The sequence below is a fragment of the Colias philodice genome, chromosome 17 (assembly GCF_061535455.1).
Source record: "Colias philodice isolate Cphi_HAF_F1 chromosome 17, ilColPhil1 Martin Lab GWU primary, whole genome shotgun sequence".
NCBI classification, from domain to species: Eukaryota; Metazoa; Arthropoda; class Insecta; order Lepidoptera; family Pieridae; genus Colias; species Colias philodice.
Window position 1 is genome coordinate 4572835 of NC_143102.1, and position 23676 is coordinate 4596510.

General features: G+C 34.2%; 1 protein-coding gene across 1 annotated transcript in view; it reads left to right on the forward strand.

Moving 5' to 3' along the window:
* The window catches only part of LOC149481023 (uncharacterized), an 80191-nt gene extending 56766 nt beyond the window's left edge, over nucleotides 1–23425 (forward strand). Inside the window, exon 3 of the mRNA XM_089706009.1 lies at nucleotides 21471–23425. Within this exon, the coding sequence (XP_089562135.1) occupies nucleotides 21491–22270 (780 nt within the window). The 5' untranslated portion in view covers nucleotides 21471–21490 and the 3' untranslated portion in view covers nucleotides 22271–23425. The remainder of the gene's footprint in view (nucleotides 1–21470) is intronic.
* The last annotated feature ends 251 nt before the right edge of the window (nucleotides 23426–23676 follow it).

Sequence of the window (23676 nt, forward strand, 5' to 3'; positions counted from 1 at the left end):
GCCAGCTAACTGATAATTTGTTGGGGTTGTCCCCTGTCGCCTGTCATCGAGGTAACACGGATTAGTATCTGTGTTTTGTTATTGCCCACATGGGTTGTGTTCATTTATTTTGAAATTTTGAGGATTGAGGGATTGTAAACTCTAAAATGTATGACGAATGACGATCAAAGACAGCTAAAGATAAATAATTAATTTATTTGCACAAAATAATTTAACAAATTAAAGTGACTTCAGGCTCCCAAAATAAAATAAGTACATATCTATTGAATCAACATTGATTAATACTTTTTATTATTCTTTACTTGATGAATCTAATGTAATAGCTTAAATAATTCGAGGCTCCTCCTGTTGACCTTACGAAAACAAATTCCCTCCGCCACGGTATTAAGGAAAATGCCGTAAATTTCATTTATCATTTGCCATTTAAATCTTACAACAAATATTTTAAGAAATTTGTTTGCAGTGACATAAACAAGACGCAATAAATGCGCTATTTGTTAAATGCAATTGATAAAATAAGGCAGAATTTCACCGCATTTAATTATAAGCAAACCGCCACATTTTTTCTTATCACGACCATTAAGTGCCTTCTTACGAAGAGGCTTTCATTATTGTATTTATTTCGCTTCGATATTTTCGATATAATTATTTTTATTTGTCAGCCGCTTGCTCCGTTACTCCGCTTACAAATTGACTGAATATGAAATAAATTGTAAACTCAATATTCATTACTTGAGATGCTAAATGTTAACGTGTATGGTTTCTTTTCGTATTTGAAAGTTTATTGTATCAATTAGTGTTTTTTCCAAAAAATCTCGGAAAGTAAAGATATGAATTTATATATTCCTCCGAAACGCATCGAGCACCAAGCCTTTACCAGATTAGTAAAACAACATCGGAAAATTTTTGGAACATAATATCACACGATTATTTTTATTTTACGTAACTTAAAATGCCGTTATTTAAAAAAAAGTACGCTTAAAAGTACCACCTAATTTTTCCATCAATGCATTCAGGACAGTAAGGTGTTTTTTTTTATATTTTTCGCATGCGTTTATGTTTTATGCAGAGGGATATGGACAAAAACTTTTGCTTCTTAATAATCGAAAGGGTATGGAAAACCTTCAATAACTAGAAAACTACACACACGTAATATTTGCTTCCCTTTTGTTCACTTGTAAAGTCTACGTAACTACGTACCTAATATTCCAGTACTACATAAATTAGTAGTCAATTATTACTATAACATACATCTCACCTAATTCTAATCAGAAAAATCGATCGTAAAAAGTGTTATTAACCTTTAATCATTATATTAATTCTTTATTGGCATTGAAAGCCAGTTAATATTTGCACTCGTAAATTATTTCAATCTAAACAGTCTTACTGTCAATCATGCTCGTTTACAAGATTATTCATTGATTTATAGTTTGCTTAAATAGAAACTGGATATAGTTTCCGGCGCGGCACAGACGAATTCTCGGATAATTAAAATTGTCGAAAATATTCATCTTGCCAATCTATTTTATTAAAAGATCACGTTTGTTATTATTAGATACCCGTCAATCAGTATATGAAAATATGCATTTATGATGCAGTAATTATTCCGTGACCATAAATGAAATTATTCAATTCTAACCCGCGTAGTGGCTAACAAAAAGAATTTTATTTTGCAGGCTGATTACCTATTGGCACTTTAAATTCGATCTATATATCATGACACATTCACAACTAGGCAAATGATCACCTATTGTTTAATTACTTAGTAACAAATAAGGCTTATGAAACTCAAGTATAGATTTTGGTCATAAGAGAGAGTTTTCTATATAAACATTGCATATTTCCTTCAGATGGAATCAATGGATCGTTAAAATATCTATCTTGTGTTATGTACGCGATACTGCGATACTATACAATGGGCCGATTTCACTTTACTGAGTGCTTCTATCAAAACAACGATGCAAAAATTTATTGCATTATGTACGAATAAATACTGTTTTAAGGTAAATAAGATGAACCCAACTTTTACCCCTCTACCTTTTACAAGTGTTTGTAATTTTTATCGTCAATAATAAAGTAATTTTTCCAAGTGGCAATTTCTTTTCGTGCCCTTTTTGATACAAAGCGACTGACGACATGCAACTTTTAACATTACCGTGCGTCAGACAAGATTGATGATGTATTGATTTAATATCGCTTTATTGAACTGGAAATGTATGGTTTCGGTTCGTTACTCATTTGTTAATTAATCGTAAGAGGCCCGCTCGAACATTAAATTCAATTTCGATTAACGCACGTATGTATAACGTCGGCTCGGTGTTTACATTCTCGAAAATTATGGATTCATTCATCGATTTATATTCATCAATCTGAGTAGACTCACTTGTGTTTAGCCCTTTTCTGTACTATGAACTGGTTTTATAAGGTAGATACATATTCGATACTCATTTCGATACTCTGGAAAGTATCGAAAATTGCGAATGTAGAACTTTAGGTTTTAACAAATGAGGATCCTCAATTTTTCCAGAACATCTTTTAGGTAAGATTTTATGCGTACAGAATAATTAAATAAAAATTGCGTTTATTATGATATAACTAATTATATACGAATATGACCCAGTACTCGATATCTACTCCTCTAGATTACACAAGACGTCGATATCACCCTATATCTTGTTTTCTAACTTACTCGATCAGTAGAGCACTTATCTGGTTTAATATTGATGTGTTTTTACCATAGATGAGAACATGTTCAATTAAATAAGGTCTTATACCAATAAACATTGATATTTTCAAACATACGCACTCACTTTAGTAGGAGGAAGGTTGATGGGTCGTAAAATTATTTTGTAATCGCCGGATTTTAAATATACATCAAGCTAAGTAGGTACCTATGTACCGTATAAAGTATATTTAAAATATATGTAGATCAATTATTTATTATACATAGTAAAAAGCGCAAACAAAATTCTAAATTATGTGGTTCGCAATTTCATTAAAATTTATAATCCAATTTTAAAAGTTCATCTTTACTTAGGAAATCTCCACTATACATCATACATTATAAATAATGTCATATTTCATTTAATTTAATTGCTTTAAAAATATTTCAATAATAGTTCTTCAAGGAAGCAACTGCGCCTCGGGTGTAACATTAATATTAACAGCGAGATAAAATATAGACATATATTTCATGGTGATTACAAATATTGGTTTCCGATCGCTCACCAGACTACCGACTTCTTACTGCCTACTGCTGACTACCTACTGCCTACTACCGACTACCCGGTGACTTGTCGCCGGATGTATCTAAGTATATTGATGGGACCAGTTCAACGCGATCAAGGCTTCGCCAATTTCACCTCCGTGTTTCAACCAGTTTTAATTGCACCGTATTATGCACGTAGACATAATTACCCTTTTAAATCACATTCTCCTTTTAATCAACATGCAAAGCCAAGTGCAAAGAAAGCGCCGTTAAGTTTATACGAGTAATTAAATTAGAGTTCAGTAATGAGGCAATCAAGTAAAGCGTGGTCTCGCCGCGGCGCGGTTCGGTTACAATGCTGTTGTTCGAATTAAAGTTTCGTTAAAATACCGCAGAGCGGAGGTACAAGTCCGGGCCGGTATCGGGACGAAAGACATAAATTCGACGATGTCATGTTTTTGTTGCTATTAAGATGTGATCCTGTCGCTGTAACGAGACAACTGATCCGAGGACAATGGGTGGCCGCTCTTTAATTGATTCGTTCAAAACTTTTATAATTATAACAACGATCATAACAAGAAATTGTACAAGATTTATTGCCGCCTTTCAGGGGCAAATGTGTTGGGCATGTTAATGTTCAACCATAAATGTGATAGATTAGCAATAAACCTTCACGATCAATGCCGGAATGTACTTTATAAAAGCCTAATTAATTTTAACGATTTAGACACACTTTACGTAGGTTTACGATGAACGGACCATTTGATTGAATTCTAATTAACTAATACACACAAGTAATAAGAAACTAATTGAAGAACTAGTTTTGAAGACAGTTCAAGATAAGCGAGACTCAGAAGTGTGTGTAAAAGATGGGCCACAATATTTTTTATTGTTAAGCTATTGCATAGCTTCTATCGCGGGCCTTGAGCGCGGGGACCGAATCAAGAAATTCCGTAACGAAAAAACCTCACGCTCCCCACTCCGACGGACACGGAGGTGTGGCTTGAAGGCATGCTATGCAATAGCTTTACCGCGGCAGTCCCCGAGTGCCACACGTCTTTTTATTTTATTTATGTAAAACAAAAAATTCAAATCTCGGTAACGAAACCCAAGGATGGGTATTCAAATGTTCACTATCCTTTCTGTAAAAGACTATATTGGTCTTTCTATTAACAACCACCGCATTCTAATGCAATTCGACACTCTTATATTACATCGCAAAAAAGATTTCATCACAACAATTTCGCGCTGTTACGCACAATTGTTATCCTACAAAATTAAAAGTTAATAACATAAAATGATCTTATAACAAGAAGCATGAGCACCATAAAATGATAAGTTAATCACGGTAATTCATAGTGCATTAACTTGCTATATAAATACGTATCGGGCGAGCCGCGTCGCCGATGCAATTATGTTGTTATCTAGAAACCAAGTTTTGCTTCATTTATAAGCCCATTATGTCTCTGGACACCTGAAACATATAATAGAGTTTGGAGGTAAATTACACCTAACAACTACATATATAGCATTTGATGATAAACGCTACAAGGCAACGCATTTAATTTAGATACAACAAGAAATACAGCCTTAAATGGTAAATCAATATTGAAACTTAATGGTTTAACAATTTCTCGTTTAATCACTTTATGGACTCATAAAGTTTCAATTAACAAGGCTAAATATTTCGTTTTCGGTTTTATGGACGGACATCTTTGAGGAAGTAACATGAGTTTCTATTTTATATTCCTCAATCATCTACTAATCAAACATTCAGAGAGTATTTACCTAAAGAAATAAATCACATGCGTTTGATGCACTACTTATCTATACATATAATAAATCTGTAGAAGGGTCAATTCTGTACATTGAAAATATTGAAAAAATAAATAGCAGGGGGTGTTACTGGATCGATACCAAACCCAAATATGTGATTAAAAAAATTTTTGTCTGTCTGTCTGTCTGTCTGTCTGTCTGTCTGTCTGTCTGTCTGTCTGTATGTGAAGACATCACGTGAAAACTAACGGTTCGATTTCGATGAAACTTGGTATAATTATACCTTATTATCCTGGGCGTAAAATAGGATACTTTTTATCCTGTAAAAATACGTAGAAAAAAAATTAATCTTAATTTTTCAGTTTTATCCATAGACGTTCTTCAGTAGAACCGCGAACACACGTTGCGTATTATTATAGGCCTAGCCGTATTTGGGTCCAATAGATATTTATAAGATGTCATTGTCAGAGTTACTCAAAATGGAGAAATAAACCATCCACGCTGTGCATCCACGCGAAGACCGACATCCACGCGGACGGAGTCGCGGGCGGAAGCTAGTCCGTACTAATATTATAAATGCGAAAGTAACTCTGTCTGTCTGTCTGTTACTCAATCACGCCTTAACTACTGAACCAATTTGCATGAAATTTGGTATAGAGATATTTTGATACCCGAGAAAGGACATAGGATAGGTTTTATCCCGGAAATCCTACGGAAACGGGTTTTTCTTTGAAAACGCGGGCGAAGCCGCGGGCGGAAAGCTAGTATATTATAAGTCCTTCTTATTAAAGAACCTTCTTCATAAACTAATTTCAATACTTTTGTCTGTATTCCCTGTTTATTTAATAACTATTTTCCGCCCGCGGCTTCGCCCGCGTGGTGTTTTGATAAAATTAGCCTATGTTCTTTCTCAGTGTCTAAAGATTGTGCCAAATTTCATCAAAATCGGTTGAGAGGTTTAAGCGGGAAAGCGTAAGAGACAGACAGAGTTACTTTCGCATTTAAAATATTAGTAGGGATAACTTATTCTGTTCAATCTTAATCCATCCCGATTATTGAATTGTCCAAAGCATATAGCTTGCTCAAAATTAACTCTATCATTTCTCTAACCATAATTAACGATACTAGCCCATGAAATGGAATTATGTCGACTAATCGTTTCGCAACCATCATTCAAATTAGTTGCTTATTGATTTTAATTTATGAAGTTATTACTTTATATTGACGTATAAACCGACCGATTGATTGATAAATCATTAAATTTGATGGCCATTACGATATTGAATGTATTATTTTACGATGGCGGAATGATCAATGGTGTTTGTTTAGAAAATTAGTAAAGAAATACCATACTGATAATATTTAAATAACAAGGAAACAAAAGCGTAAAAGTAGTCATTCAAAAACATCAATAGTAATGAAATTATCATTTATTATCGTAAAGACTTTACTTTTACAAAACATTAACTTATTATCGAAGTTATGTGAAATATTCAACACTAGAGGTCCGCCCCGGCTTCGCCCGTGGTACATATTTCGCAATAAAAAGTAGCCTATGTCCTTTCTCGGGTATCAAAATATCTCCACATGCAAATTGGTTCAGTAGTTTAGGCGTGATTGAGTAACAGGCAGACAGACAGACAGAGTTACTTTCGAATTTATAATATTAGTATGGATAAAGCTGCCAATAGTGATAGATTTACATGTAAACGATTTAATTTCCTATCAACAATTTCAGAAAACGCGTCAAAAATGTAGTAATGATGTACGAATCAATTTGAATTGCTAATCAGTGATTACCCTTGTCAATAACAGCGCAACGACTATTTTTATGTCTGTATAAGTAAGAAAGGACAAACTGGCTGAGAATCTGCTTTAGAAAATAAAACAAACATGGTTCTAGCTATGTTAGTCTCTAATGTAAATAATTGAACTTAATCGGTAGAAACAATCTTTATTGTTGGTCAAAGTTTTATGTTTTACCATTACCATTCGAAAAAGCATCTCCGATTTCTGTGATAATAACAAAAAAATATAATAATATTAATTATACATACGCTTGCTTTTTTTAATGTTTGATCATACATCACGTATCAACACATCCGCTCCTATTTAATTTGATACCTTATAATATATAATTTGTACAGGGAAAAAAACAGTAAGAGATAGAGATATTCAACGTAAGATCTCAATTGAAACAAAATTGTAGAGCCGTTGTGATAAAGAAACACGCGTTTAAAGTAAACCGTAGATTCCATCTCTATAAAAGTGAGCACTTCTTACAAACATCTAAAGCACTCACGTCACTATAAATTGGAGCGTGGATGGTCAAGATGAGTATGTAAAGCAGGTGTGTCACCTTATAAGGCATAATAGCGTCTTGACGCATTTCAGGAGTGCTCTCTTTGTAAGAGAAAGTTCGCCGCTCGAATTGCGTGCTTAATTAAGTACTAGCCCATTTTGGTTATATTATGAAATGCTATTCAATATTGTGTAGAAGCCTGGGCTTTGTTAATACGCTATCGGCTGAGATCGTGGTTAATAGACATACAATAATTAGTTCGTAAAGGTATTACGAAGGCGGACCTATTATTACACGAATTTAGAATATTTTCGTACCCTTTCTATTTACTCTAATAATCTGATCAAGCAGGAAGTTTATTAAATTAATACGACATGACAAAATTTCATCTAATAATTATGCTACGATTTTTGTGTTAAAATTTATGAATATACAAAAAACTCTATCTACCACTTATCCATACTTCTATAACAGTTATTTACCTGAACAATCATTACCTATAATAGTGACAGCGTAGACAGAACTATTATTTACAAGCCAAATTATAATTCTTGTTACACAAATGTTTAATAGCAACAAGATGCAAGCAATGTGACCCCACGCACCTCGCTTAAAGCGCAGTAAATACTTAACAGATAGTAGCAAGCTACCAGTTTTTAGTTATTAAGTGATACAGGAAACTAGCCAGTCCAACATGAATCTAAATTTAATACCAATCGTGATCGAGTAGCGGAAATTATTGATTATAAACTGTATCTAACTGTTTTATACTGTCGACATTAACAGATATGCTCTAATTACTTTATTTCTCTAACACGTGGTTAATGATAATTGGCCAATGTACGTGTAGGAAATACACTTGAGATTTAACAGAGGCATTATGTGTATCGGTTTTGAAACACGTTCATAGCAGAATATCAAAGACATCAATCAATGATTGCTAGTGCTGTTAGGACTGGCTCTATCGTGAAGAATCACGATAGAGCCAGTCCTAACAGCACACGTGGACAGGAGTCCACGATCGTTTAATTTAATAACACACATAATTACCTACATGATGATTTAAAAAACCGTGTTAAAAAATAAAAATAATCGATATTGTAGTCGAAGTATAATGACTAATTACTTTAATTATCCATATTTAGTTTGCATTAAATTTAGCGTCGAAAACATCTCTATCTATTGAGAAATAGAAATTGTACTTTCACAATAGTATACAAATTGTGCTACAATAAACGAAAAGTAGTTATAGTTAGAATTCAACAACCCACATTTACAATTTGTTTAACATAAATCCGGATTAAAAGCAAATCATAGCTCCACAAATACACCTACCACAGATTAAGTTCTCGATTCTACAAACGAAATTTATTCGAATATAAACGAAATCAATGTTTATGTTGTTCTCGATTACATCACAATTTGTTTATCTGAGAAACGAGCACAGAACAAAAAGGTATAAAGCAAAGTAAATTTAATCGTAAACTTTTATTTTAAAATATTTTATGTATGTTAACCATTAACAATAACAAGTTATAAAAGTTTTTACACACATTTACTTCTGACCAATTTCTGTATCATATCTGATCAAAGCGAGCTTCAAAGCAGATGACTATATTTTTGCATATATTATTAATTTTGTTACGTATGAATAAATGTCATTTTAAATGTAAAAGGTGAACCCACTTTATGAAAATTTATACAACCGCCAGCTTTCATTTAATACTGCTTAAAGCGTATACGAAAAGTAACAATCATTTTATCGAACCCAATAATTTCGATAATATGTTGATTTTGAATTATTCTCATAATAAGCGTTCACCTTGCATGAATTTACATTGGTCGAAGGTAATTTTGTATCGATTATTGCGAATTTCGAAACTGGTTCGCTCTTCGCGTAATAATGCTTACAACAATGACGCCGATCGAATTTATTAATTAAAACGCATATCCATTTAAATCACAAGCTCCATTTTCTTTTTTATATGTTTTTAATGAAGTCCATATATGTAATGAATGGTCGCTCCAGTATTTACATCGATCTTCTTAATCGGCGCGTGGAAACTTTTTTTGTTTCATATTGGTCCGGTTTTCGAACTCTGCTATAGTTTTGGCAATACGATATTGAAATATAAAAACAACAAATGCTGTTACATTTATTTGCTTCTCAATGTTACGCTATTAAACTGAGGTTGAGGAAAATAAAACAAAATTCCTTAAAAGCTTAAATTTTGTATATGCAATAAATAGCAATGATAAAAATATCTCTTTTACATAACAATGTCAAAACGAGCATCACCGCGCCGCAACAAGGGGATAATGAGCACTCATTTATATTATTATAGGAATGATCTCGATTTGCAACAAGTTATAGTCAATCATAAAAACTGGTTCGTTTTCAAAATGACTTGCGCAGCGCTCTCATATTATATAACAAACCTTTTATTTCACTCCCTTGGAAAGCAGTTCAAATTTAACAAAATCGGACCATTACATAAAGATAACGATTTCGACGTAAAGCCTCTGTTATTGTAGATTAAGCACTTGTCCATTATACATTTAAACCAATCCACATAATGGGAAGTATCTTTCCCTCGTATCCTACATAAACTTTTTTATTACTAACTTAAAAGTACTCATTGTAAAAAGACATTGTGTTCCGACTACTACGCAAAGTCACTTATACAAATATATAATTTTAAAACTCTACAACTCTCTGTATGTCATTGTATTGTGTCCATTTTAAACTGTAGATAAAGAGAAGCAATAAACAATGAAATCGCTACACGTCAACAATAATAACTAGAGTCGAGACACGTGGGCCGGCTGAATATAATGCCAAAAGTTCTTGCTCAATCTGAATCATATTTGAGACATACAGATCGCCGTTATGCCAAGCAAAATGGTACAAAGCATCTGAATTGGACTTGAATTAAATTTCATCGCACTATTTAACTATGGGCTGATTTTTAATCTTTAGTAAATATATAAATAACATAATTATCTACCGAACTTAATGTTATATAGCACATTATTTCTTAAAAAAAAATAAGAAAATAAAGAAAAATCTGAAAAGGCTAAAATAATGTAAAGAACATAGGAGTAACGCCCAATCAGAAGGTTTTAAGTTGACTTCTCACATAGGTATTACTTGCTACCGAACACGTATTTCATATTGAGCAATTTTAATCGACGATAAATACATTACAAGTTGTTAAAATTAACCTCCAAATGTTGTTAAACGTGCATAATTAACCATTATATGTTTACCTTTATAAAATTTTCCGTTCGTACTGTACAAATATATCTTGCTACTTACCAAGATAAAACGACTGTTAAATATATGAAATCTGAAATCTCTTATAAATAATTCCTTATATTCTATTTAAAAGAGAATGTGTGTGGTGTGTGCCGAGCACATGTGTCAGAAGTGAAGCTTCATTGGCAAGATTCTAAAATATCAAAATTGTCTCCTAACTCCATGACGGTATTGCCACAACGCGACCTTTAAATTTTACTCTAAACGTGCCTAAAGAAGTTTTGGCTTCAAACACAATACAGTACATAATAAATTAAAACGTTTACATGTGCTTACATCCTTGTTTCGTCATTACAGTATATCAAAGAACATTAAAAGTTGATATCATCCTCTAGAATCGGTCATCCGTAATGCCAAGGCCCAGGTGGGCAGTAAAGCATTGTTTGTCAATTGATATTGGAAGTATTGGATTGCTTCTGTTGCCTCATCCGTGCTATATGTTTTACGTAACGCGATCTGTATCTAGGAAAGGATGATTTATTTTGCGATCGCTGTTTGTTCTGGTCTGTTTCGAAAGTTTGGAACTATTGTGGTTGAGTGAGCTGTTCCTTAATACCAAACGATTTTAAATAGTAGAGCTAATAGATAGACGTGGTATAAAAATATAGGTAGTATATCTAACTTATTGAAAATAAATTTATTATGTAAATGTTCTCTACATTTTTCATGGAATGCTTGGAAAATATTGAAACCAAATTACCTACTGATGTTTTCAATGGAACAGCTCATAGTAAGATAAATAAAAGCGCTATGATATAGTGCTTTATGCTTGTGTAGTAAATATTTCTATAAGAAAATTCAGATAGACTTATTGAAACAAACCATTTCAATAATATTTTCTTAACACAATATATATGAGTATAATTAAAGGATCATAATAATAATGCTGCAAAAAGGACACTAAAAAACGTTTAATAATTAATGCATAAACTTACAATTATAAGCATTCCGAACATTTAGCATTCACACAATACTAATAGCCACGATCATTATACATTATACAATAAAGAATGAGAACAGTAATATAGAAAACATACACTTTGCGATCATAAAATCGTCGGACGGTCTTGACCCGCATTACCTACGATTATACGGTGTCATTAGCCGCCCCCATCGCGTTCAGACGGACGGTAATGATGGCTGGTGGTGCGCTTATCATTGGAAGGTCGTAATCAATGTACAGGTGAACCCGTGCTGTATTGCACAGTTTATATTGATATCTAGTACGTGTTGAGTGTTAGGAGTTGTTATTCAACTTGAAATGAAAAACGAAAAATAGTTGGAGTAGGTTGGTTGGCCATCGTGACTTTTTTGCCATTAAGAGACTGACATAATTCCAGTTCTTTGGCTTGGTGTTCATGCAGAATTTCCTCATGTTAAAAAAACTTACTTTTATATGTTACTAGCTTTGCTCAGCGGTTTTACCCGCATTGCTCCGTTCCTGTTGGTCTTAGCGAGATGATAATATATTATAGCCTATAGCCTTCCTCGATAAATGGGCTATCTAACACTGAAATAATATTCTTTTACCGGTTGCACTTTGGTGAGTGTGCATCCGAGCTGCATAATCTTATTCCGCCATCTCCATTCCACTATAGAACCTCGCGAAGAGCGGCCGGCTTTCATCCGTTCGTAGTAGATATACCTCGATTACGCACTAAACGCTTTGAAAGATCTTTCTTAATTCAAACTGCGAAGGAGTGGAACTCCCTCCCGCCTTCGGTGTTCCCTGAGAACTATAATTTGGAATTGTTTAAAACCAGAGTGAATAGGCTTTTTCAGGACAGGCATCATTTGCAATCGACCGCATCCACGCTTACCACCAGGCGGGATCGCGGTCAAATGCCTGCTCTGTTATGAATAAAAAAAAAAAAAAAAAAATATTTCAAATCAGACCAGTAGTTGCCGAGATTAGCGCGTTCAAACAAACAAACTCTTCAGCTTTATAATATTAGTACAGATATGTTATGTAAGTATAGTTGTGGAATCTTGGATCCTGTTCAGAAATTCGTTAGTCCTTAAATAAAAAATGCGGATGGAATCTCTTTACCTACGCAGGTTTTTACTATGACGTAAAGTACCTACATACCTATTATTATAAAGGCCGGTTTCACCACTTATTAATAATTTGATTGACGTAAATTTTCATACATTGTTTTTTTTTTCAGAGCAAAAGGTGACAGAACCTTTAATTTTAGCTTACCAGAATGAATTGTCTGTTTAGCTTATCTGTCTATCAGCCAGAAGTGTTGAAACTGGTCATAAGTGTTTTTTTTTTTTTTATAATATCTGTCGCTATCTTCATTCTATCGAATGTTTTAACTTTTAACTACGTCACTATCTCTAAATTTCAATTCTGACAATTAAGAATTATTAAAATCCCTATAATAATAATTTTGTACTTTACAGCTATAAATGACAAGAGATCATACAAATACGATTAGACCGGTTCTAAATAATTAAAAATTGAAATCACATTCAGTATCGATACAGGTCACACACAAGATCTAACTGTAACTTCAACCAGACCTTGTGTGTCAACGAGAACATAAATAGTTGCTTTGCGATATTATAAATCAAGACTTGCATACTGTAATAACCAGTCAATAATATATAAAACGATGTTCAAATATATAATTATAGCAAGGAATGACCGGTGACAAGAAATGAATAATTTGCATACACGCTTAATTCGCCTCGCTTGCTATCTGGAGTGTGGTTTTCCAATTCTTATTACCACACCGATTTAATTAAAATACAATTAACTAGATGGATTAGGCAGAGGTATTGGGAGCGTAAATTTTATCATAAATGCATATATAATATAAATATTTGTTTTCTTTTTTCCTACATTGTAGAGACCACGAAAATAATACGGCTTTATTGTAGATATCTAGCTATACAAAGCCATTATTAACCGCGTCCTTAAACTTGATTAAAATTTTATCACCAAAAACGCATGCATTAATTTGTGTTGTATGTTTCTGAAAAAATGCATAAATGCAAATCATTAATTTTAAATAAAATCCAATTCAATTAAATACAACATTAATTAAGAATTTACATTTAATAGTTCATACACATTCCCACATTTATCTTCGCCAACACCATAATATATGCAGTTTATTATTACACAGTGCACTATGTTATTCATTTAACATTTTAATACAAACATTTCTCAGTACAGATCGTACACGTTATATACTCTGTGGCCCATTACATAGATAACATACGGGGTCAGATACTGCATCCTCAAGAACAATGCTAACTGGTTTATTGACATAATATACAACTAGAACAATTAGAAGGCCGATATAATCCATCAAACCGATGTATGGAGATGATAAAAAACTCTGGATGGAATCCATCGGAGACAGACACTTGATTTATACGCTTAAAACGTTATATTTTTTACTAAATGATATCTTTAGCGACCTTAAATGGCTTATTGCTTTGTGCGGAAAAATATGTCGAGTTATCACAATTCTTTTTATTGCTATGTTAAAGATACAAAGAGAATCTAATGTGTTATAAAACACTTCTTTATAAGTGAACGTCTAATTAGTTGTGTTTATAATAATTTCTAATTAATCATTTGCCGTCATAGTAGTAGAAATATATTAATGCTATTAAGATTTTATTTCATAAGAAATTTGTTGAGGAATACCGAAGTATGTCCATCAAAAACCATCCTGTAGTATCAACTCCAAGTGTCTAAAATACAGCATCAACTTGTTTAAAAAATCTACATCAATAAAGCATAAATACATAAATGGAGTATATACTATATATACAGGGTGTCCCACTGTTGGTATACTAAGCTCAAAGGTGGTTATAGTTTTGCATACGCTGTATAAAAAATACAGACTAGAGACAAAACCTTAATTGCTATAAAATCAATAACAGAGACGGTATGAACATGATAATGAAAAAGGCCTATCGGAAAAAGGAATTTTAATGCACAGGATATAACACCTTATATTGATTTTTCAAACAATTATAGAACTAAATGCTTCGAAAATACGGTATAGATTCATAAACAACAAAAACACATAAACATGGATATTAACGCCTTGTATTTGTTGTCATAAGTGATCGACACTGATCATATCCGGTCACCTCCACCTCTATAAGGAAGTCATAAAATTTGTTCACATTTTGATAAACGCAGTTACACATAAATTAATATCAATTAGCCAATATTTTAGTGCATCCTTTTCCCTGTGATACAGTTTTGCATGTTTTTTTTTCGTTTATAACTAAAGTAATAATTGATCTAGAGAAAAAATATCTTGGGATTCGATAGTAAACTCTATTTTCTTACTGTTAACATTTACTTTAGACCATAGAAATCTAAATAACAAGACACATAGAAGTGCTATAATGTCATAATTCGTATGAAAACCGCTGTCGCCAAAATCAACACATTTAAACCGATAGCTAAACAATACACACAAGTAAACTATGCCTTTTATTGGACAACTTGATTTTAGTGAAAACTAACTTAAATATTAAATTAAGCTTTTTAATATGTATCCTAACGCACGAATTTACGGTTTATTTTAGAATAACATCCCTAAGTATATGAGACGTTTTGTTTCTTTTTGCTCCAATAAGGTTGAAACTGTGTCATTCATTGTTATTTCGATTACTATGGTGACACTCGTAATACTTGTAAATATTCTATAATTTTAAGGAAAAACGGCATTATTTCTAAAAAAAATATTTACCGATGAAATATTATTCCTTTATTAGTATAATTACAACTTGTGGAAGAATTTCCGCAATGGGAAATGCTGAAACACACCATGTTTACACACATACGTCTCTATAGCAACTGAACTGTGACGAACACACTGGTGATGTGAAAGTCACCTGAGTGGCGACAAGGTCACGCGCGCTTACGACTTCTAGTGTCTTGTTATTTAGATTTCTATGACTTTAGACATACTAAAGGTCCATTTTGATTATATGTGTACCTGTTTCAGAATATTAATGCAAATTCACTAAAAATTTAGGGAGCCTCCCCTTAAGACTAACAGGAGTGAAGCACTGCGGGTAAAACCGCAAATCACAGCTAGTTTATTGATATAACCTGCCAAACATTCACAACATCAGTAGAGGCATTATCACTCGCCACATTTGACCCTAAAGTTCCCCGCTAAACTAACTTAAGTATAAGTACATTAACAATGAAACACGAGGTATGAATTTCTATAATTTATCAAGGATATATAATAAAATCCAGCAGGGCACGCCGGTCGAGTGATAAAGGCATGACCACCTACGTACTAGGAACGCGTTGGCGAAATGTCGTGTTAGAATTTCACTAGTCGACACCATTATAGCATTGGTATGCTATTGTACCGTTAATATTTGTTGTTAATTGATATACCTCTTGTTGCTTATAGTGAAATCAGAATATTTAAATTAATTTTGACACCCAAATCAGCTATTCGTTCAAATATGTATCAAAATACTGCTAGTAGCCTCGTTTATATTTTAAACTTTGCTCAATTTTGAAAGGAATAAAATCGTATTCTCCGCGTCCACTTCTCATCATCATTCAAAAGAAAATATTGGTTGAATATTCTTATAAATTATAAATAATCAGAATGACATTTAACCCTCAAGCCCTAAATTAATATATTCACATCTATTAAGCATCTGTCGCCCAATCAAAGCGCAATACATCATTTCAATACTGTCGTACTGCAAATCCAATGTAAATGAAATTCAAGTTTACCGAGCTTGCCCTAATGGTACGCCATAAATTATAGAACAGCGTGCTCTGTTATCTATCCTTGTACACAATTTTGTGTAGATTATACTGAATATGTAATAGAAATACCTAAATTATACGTTTTATGACGATCCATATCGTAAACGAACAAACGACCGGAATTCAGTTCTACTTTAACATTACTAAACAATGCTTTACATAAATAGCTTTATTTCTTAGTTTTGTAACAAATTGGAAGTATTTAATGGAATGTTAGAACAAAATTTAAATATTCAATTAGGCCGGAGTCACTAATTCATCGGCTACTAGAAAACATCACGCAAACTATTTGCAAAACACAACCAGTTTCCGAATGTCGCAATTTGGCGTGTGCTTAGATTTTACGAGATGTTGGTAATTAGATCGGAGCCGGTCATAACTCACGATAAATGCCTGTTTGTGGGGAACTAGGGGAAAAATTCCTTTAAGAGAATCGTAAAATGGTTTAATGCTCGCAGCCTAGTAATCATTGGTTGAACACCTCTCATTCAATAAAGGCGCGGATTAACCTCAACTATTAAACAAATAATTGCAGACTTAACGGCCCGTTGCCTAAGCTAAATGTGTACTAGAAATAATAAGTGCCACATCATTGCAAAATTATGGAGCATTCGTGAATTTCAAGACTAGGTTATTGTAAGTCTTAACTTCTACTCAGATGTTACTCCACTAAGTTCAAACATTCCAACATTTGTCTTAAAATTGCTCAAGAATTCACTAATTTGTAATAGATATTGATAAAAACAAGCCACGACACATAAAGGCATCGCTGACAAAAGAATGAAACGGTATGCATTTCAAATTTCAAAATAATCAGAAAAAGACTAAAGCCGCGCAACGTTCGCAATGGGCTAACGTACAAAAAAATCCTGATTTCTGTCTGTTCTCACGATGAACGTCGCCCTGATTCCCACATCCACTGAATTTTATAACCTTTAATATCGTAATGCGCCTGCGTGACAAATCACTTGTGATTGGTCGGAATCTGCGACTTACATTGATAGCCGTAAGCCCTTAAACGTATAACATTCTTGATCCATTCCTTACGTACCTATTCCTGTTTACGTTTTTTACTGCTGTGACATCCTTTTTAAATCTTGTTGTAATTAAAGATTCATGTATAAATATATTAACACTAGAAACATATTTATCATTATTCCCTTTGCTTTTTATTCTACTTCGCTGGACACACTTTGAAGTAAGATATCATTTACTTACTGTAAATTTCTATCGTCCACTTCAGCTCGATCAATGTAATGAGTTGAATATCTTAACCGTTTATAGGTACTGCGTACGACGCCGCAATAACAAATGCGTCAATGAAGAGCGTTTTCAAGTATTCCAGCATAATGCTCGTGGGATTATTTACTACACAGTTTTTCCTGCCAGCAATTCATACTTCCATACCATGTCAGTTGACATCTATACGGTCTTATTTATGTCCCATACAGAGTTCATACATCGGCTTGTAATTTCATAACTCGCCTTATGGCGATCGGCGCGACTCGTTACCTAAAATAGTGATATGAAATAAATCAAAGACCGTCGACACGATGTCGTCTAAAAACTGCGCGCGTGTGAATCTGCTACGACCGCAATCCTATGAGAGAATATGATATAGGAATGTCTAGTATGACGCTCTTTTAAATCGCTGGCTACAATTTAAACTTTTGCAAGCCCGTAGTCGTATCCGACTGAAGGAAATATTATTGAATGAATAAATTCATAAAGTTTAAATCCTTTTTAGGAAACTAGCGTGAATTCATATTTTATTTAATAGTTTTATGTATCAATATTTGATGTGAATTTTCTTCATTAGTTCTTTTTTCAGATTCCTTAAGCTAGGTATATGATTTACGATTACCATTGCGATTATGTCTGTAACGCATTCCTTTACAATGTTATTTATAGTGAAGTATTAATTCTAAAAATAAACTAGAACAACAAATAATTGAGTCTTATTTATTTTTATATGTGCGAAAAAGTATTGTAAATATAATGACGAAATATAATCTCTAGGTATCTCATTAACTCTAGTTTGAAACATCGATAAATTTTATTTGAGATAAAATGGAAGTAGTTAGTATAAATATACGGAGTGGGAAATAATGGTAATAAGCAGAGACCAATAACGATGCTTCTACACATAATGATACGCACTGCAAGTCAAGCACAACAGTATTTCTCCATTGGCAGTCAACAAAGCATATAGCACTTATCATTCAACGATTAATACATGCTATTATAGTCTTTATCTACAGAGTATTAATACCAGAATCGGTTATTCCATATGTATATAAAATACAAATGATCGTTTACATAAGTGCCCGAGCGTAATTGTCCTCTATAGCGGTAACTTATAATCCGATAACATATGAGATATTTAAATATAAGCATTGAATTAATTATCAACATAACACAAAATACAAAAAGAGCTGACTCTGATTAATTGATTATAGAAATACATGCAATATTTTATGCGAACGTAAATTCTATATACAGGAAACACAATCAACTCTATATAAAACGACCATAGATAAAATAACGATGTCTCATTTCAATTCACACCTCGCCTTCAATATCATACCTATATTATTATTCACTGATAAATGAAGCAATTTATATTGCATACTTGAATTATATATTTAAATTATTATGTTCGAATTCGATAACTATGTTATTCAACTTCAATACTATAATTTATTTGATTAGTTTCTACATAAGAAACAAGTGGGACGAGTTGACGAGCCTATTCCAAATGCATAAAGGCTCACCAAAGTGGCCGTTCGGAATCGCTCTGTCGGTAGCGGCACGAACGAATAACCGTTTCAAATGCTAATATATCACAAGGCGGCGCGGCGTGATAGCGCTCATTGGCCACGGTGTTTACATTAACATACATAAACGTGTTGGCCCCGCCTACCACGTAATACGTCACGTCTTCCGATCGCCGTTAATTAAGTACAATTAGACGATCGTGACTCGGGTAATGATGGGCGCACATGTTCTAAGATCCATTTGCGAGACGTGCAAACAGGCAAAATTGTAAAGATCGCGAAATATTCCATACAACTCGCCGACTAATTCCTATCCAAGCACCTAATTTCTCGTACGTGCAAATATTAACACTACGCGGTGGGAGCCCGACGCCCGTACGATATTACCTGACCTGACCGACGTAATAAACTAGAAACTACTCGAAGGAGTTTGATATAAATGAACCTCAAATGTCAATTCCACTACAACTGTCGTTGCTTATGGACCTGCACGGAATGTAGTTTCTTCACCTGAGCTGAGTTTGTGACCTTTTTAATTATGATTGAAATGCAGGAGGCAGGGCAGGAGCCCATATAGTGGTTAGCAAATGGAACTTATGAGGATAAGTTTTCGTGTCGATGCTCTACAGAGTGATGCTCTTCATGGTTTGACCGAACGGGGCAGTAACCTAATCTTTTATAAAAAAGGAAAATCAGTCAAATTTTATATCGACTAGGTTTATATTATATCCTCTATAGTGAAGTCCCATGTCCCCTAGTGGGGTAAGGGGCAGATGAATTATATACATCTGTTTCACTGATCGAATTTCTTTAGAGACAAGAAGGTGATCAGCCTTCTGTGTCCTGCCAGACCGAGACATTTTTTTTTTCTTCGTCTCCACTGGGAATCGAACCCAGGACCCCTCGGTTCTATGCTCACGCGTCAACCACTGTACCAAGGAGGCGGTCATATCCTCTATCCTCGTTAATAATTAAGGTATCGTTGGATTAGAATAGTCCAAAAAAAGATTTTCGTAGCTAAGTTTATTTACCTACCAAGTGTCCTCATATTTGCCAAGCCTTTTTTTATTTTTGTAGCGATTAAAAAAAATATGTCAATTTATCCAAAACATCTAAACAGAGAGAAATTTATTACCCTATTCTATCTTTATTTATCTATCCACACTAGACAGAGGTCGTCATAGCCAGAGATTTCGCAATACAATTTCCTAGTGTCCAGTAACAAATCATAAGTAAGCCGCGCTTGGCTCACGAGCTCACCTAATAAGGATCCGGATGTCGATGCTCGGTTCATGTTCAAAGGATTTATGTTTACTGCTTTTGGTGCAAATTAGCCGCGTGTCAGCTCGTAGGCGTGAGCTAACAAATTTGTACACTCCTGTGTTGATATGATACTTTCGCAATTAATTCATTGTTACTAAAACTGTCCTAGGACAGACAAACAATTATTTGCCATACGCTGCTATGTACGAAATGATCAAAATCAGACCTGCGTAATGGGAATTTTACCTCTAAGATAAACACTGTATCACGATTTTAATGCAGTTAAAATTAACTACATAATAACTGGATCTAATATGAAATTCAATCTGGAAAGTGGCAATCGATATTAGATATATTTACTGCTTAATAAAATTGTAAAATCTTGTTCAGTGCAATCAGTCACCTAAATCTTTACTTGGTTACTTAGAAAACTGACATTATTGATGACTCTGCTTTTATCCCCCTCATTAAATTTATATTATGTATTTGTATAAATACAAAGACAATCCGAAATAACAGATAGCAAAATATCATAGTACTGCGAAGTTTGAATATATTCCACTGCCTTCTGAATGATTAAAAAAAGAAAACATAATTGTAACGAGTGCTCTAGTTACCGATGTCGTAAGTGGGTAGGCGTACGTCGAAGGCGAGCGTAGGAGCCGGCATCGATCAGATGGTCACCCCACCGGTCACGTCATTTCGCAATTTCTGTACACATTTTAGCATACTGACGTTTCTAGGATATTCATCATTGATGTCAGTTTTCGAAGTGTATGTAAAAGTTGTTATGCGCATATCAAATTGGACCAGTCTAATTGGTATAACGACTCCGAGAAATAAACGTCTAAAACATTTCATGTATTTCGCTGTATAATAGAAGGTTGTGTAATTCTTTGAACCATATAGAAAATCATAAATTAGCCATATATTCTTAACTTTAACAACTATTTATTAGAGCACGAATTTATGTTCTCATATTAATTTCCAAATCAAATAGTTACCATGTGACATGTGTTTAATGTGTACTTTCTTTGTTGCAGGTCGGTGGCGCACGAGCCCGATGAGCGCGTGCGCTGCGGCCGCCATGCGCGAAAAGCACGCGGCGCCGCGCCGCCTCGCCTCCCCGCCGTCCTCTCCACTCGAGCACCACGCCAGCCCCCTCGGCTCACCCCGTGCCGACGAACCCTTGGACCTCAGAGTCACACACAAGCGCCCCCAGCGGCTAGAAGATGAAAACTGCAACTTGATCACTCCTTCTCCACCGCCACACCCTACGCACCCTGCGCATCCGGCGCACCCAGCGCTGCTACAATTCTGCAGGCGGTTACCTCTGGCCTTACCGGCCTCGTTTGGACGATACCCTTTCTTGCCCGCAGCGGCCGCGACCCTGCTCGCTCCGGGCGCACCCAGACCTCCACCGGTCCCTCCGAATCCAGGAGTCAACAGAGCACGTGACCGCTACACGTGCTCTTATTGCGGGAAAGCATTCCCTCGTAGTGCGAATTTAACTCGACATTTAAGGACGCATACCGGCGAACAGCCGTACCGGTGCAAGTATTGTGAACGCTCCTTTTCAATATCGTCAAATTTACAACGACACGTGAGAAATATTCACAACAAAGAGAGACCGTTTCGCTGCCGTCACTGTGATCGCTGTTTCGGACAGCAGACGAACCTAGACAGGCATTTGAAGAAACATGAAGCGGAAAATGGAGACGATAGTCGCAGGAGATCCCCTGAAGAGACTTATTTCGAAGAAATTAGATCGTTTATGGGCCGCGTTGCGCCCGCCCGACGCACTGCAGCCGCCGCGGCGGCGAGCGCCCCAGATCATACCTGATAGTGGCCTTATAAACTTAATCAACACTATATCTGGTCGGTGTATCCAAATGACTTTGTAATACACAAATTCGCCCTCAGCCTTTGGCATTGTGAGTTGTTGTGATTGATTAGTATTAGCGCCAATGGTTCCAACTTTACTTCTTCTCTTCTCATATTTTCACATATTTTGTCTTCCATAATGTTTCTAATATTTGTGTCATGCTGAAAAATAACAGGTCTTATTTACGATCTAGATATAAGAGAATAAAAAATATTCCTAATTGTTACCGCTACCATTTCTGTACCTACTGGCGCAGATAAGAGAGACAAGGAACTATACAGTTCCGCGTTAGGTTATTAGTTTGTGTTAAGGCAAGAAGTGATATCATATCGTATCTAAAAACTGTATGTACTTACTGTAAATATAAACGATTGTGTTAAATCTTAAGTAGTTTAGGTAGAAATGTATTAAATTTTCACTTATGTGAAATTTTCTTCCTTAAAGAGAATGTTATAAGTGTTCAGAGAGTGTTCGCTACGTTAGGAGTAAGTAGTAAATAGGTATAGGTATTATATGAATGTAAGTAGTCTCCTTTGTATTATTTTTGTAAATTTTGCTTGTATGATGTTTTATATTATATTAGTACTTTAGTCTGAGAGAAAACGCCGGTTACCAATAAACATTATAACTTGTTGCTTATTGAAGATATTATAAATATTTTTATTGAGTGTTAGAAAAGTTGTTTGAAAATGTTCTGATCAGTGGATTTTATCTGTATGTTGGACAAATTATTTAATATCTGGGTTTAACAACAGCTGTATATGTACAATATGCAGTGTGTAGTTTCCTACATTGTTAAGTTTAAAATATTATGCGAAATGATAAATATTTATCAAATTTGAAGTTTGTATTTTACACATTTATAAAATATTAAGAATTTTATTGTAAAACGTTTTGTATCCAAATTTTTAACTAAATTAAGAAATACAAATCTGTGATTTTATTTATTTACTCGTGTTTTGGCTCCGTACATTAATTCTTTTTTTATATATTTTAACAGATTTTAGACGAAGTCTCTCAAAGAACTAATTTAAACGTTCCTTTAAGTATAGATAGATCTCTATTAAATGTTACGAGTATGGAAATTCTATATCGTTTTTTTATTTAAAAAAATGTTGTGTGGTTTTATGAAACCACGGTAAAAGTGAAACTGTTCGAACGGTTCCGAACACTGCTTTGTGTAGCGCATGTCGCGTAGGTATACCTACTCGGCAGCCGCGATACACGCGACATGCGCTACACAGACCAAAAAGTTTGAGACGATGTAATAAAAGTTTCACTTTAAATATTTGTAAAACTCCAGCTTTTACTATCTTTTATACACAGTTTTGGATATAGTCAAAACTGTAATATCTGACACAATT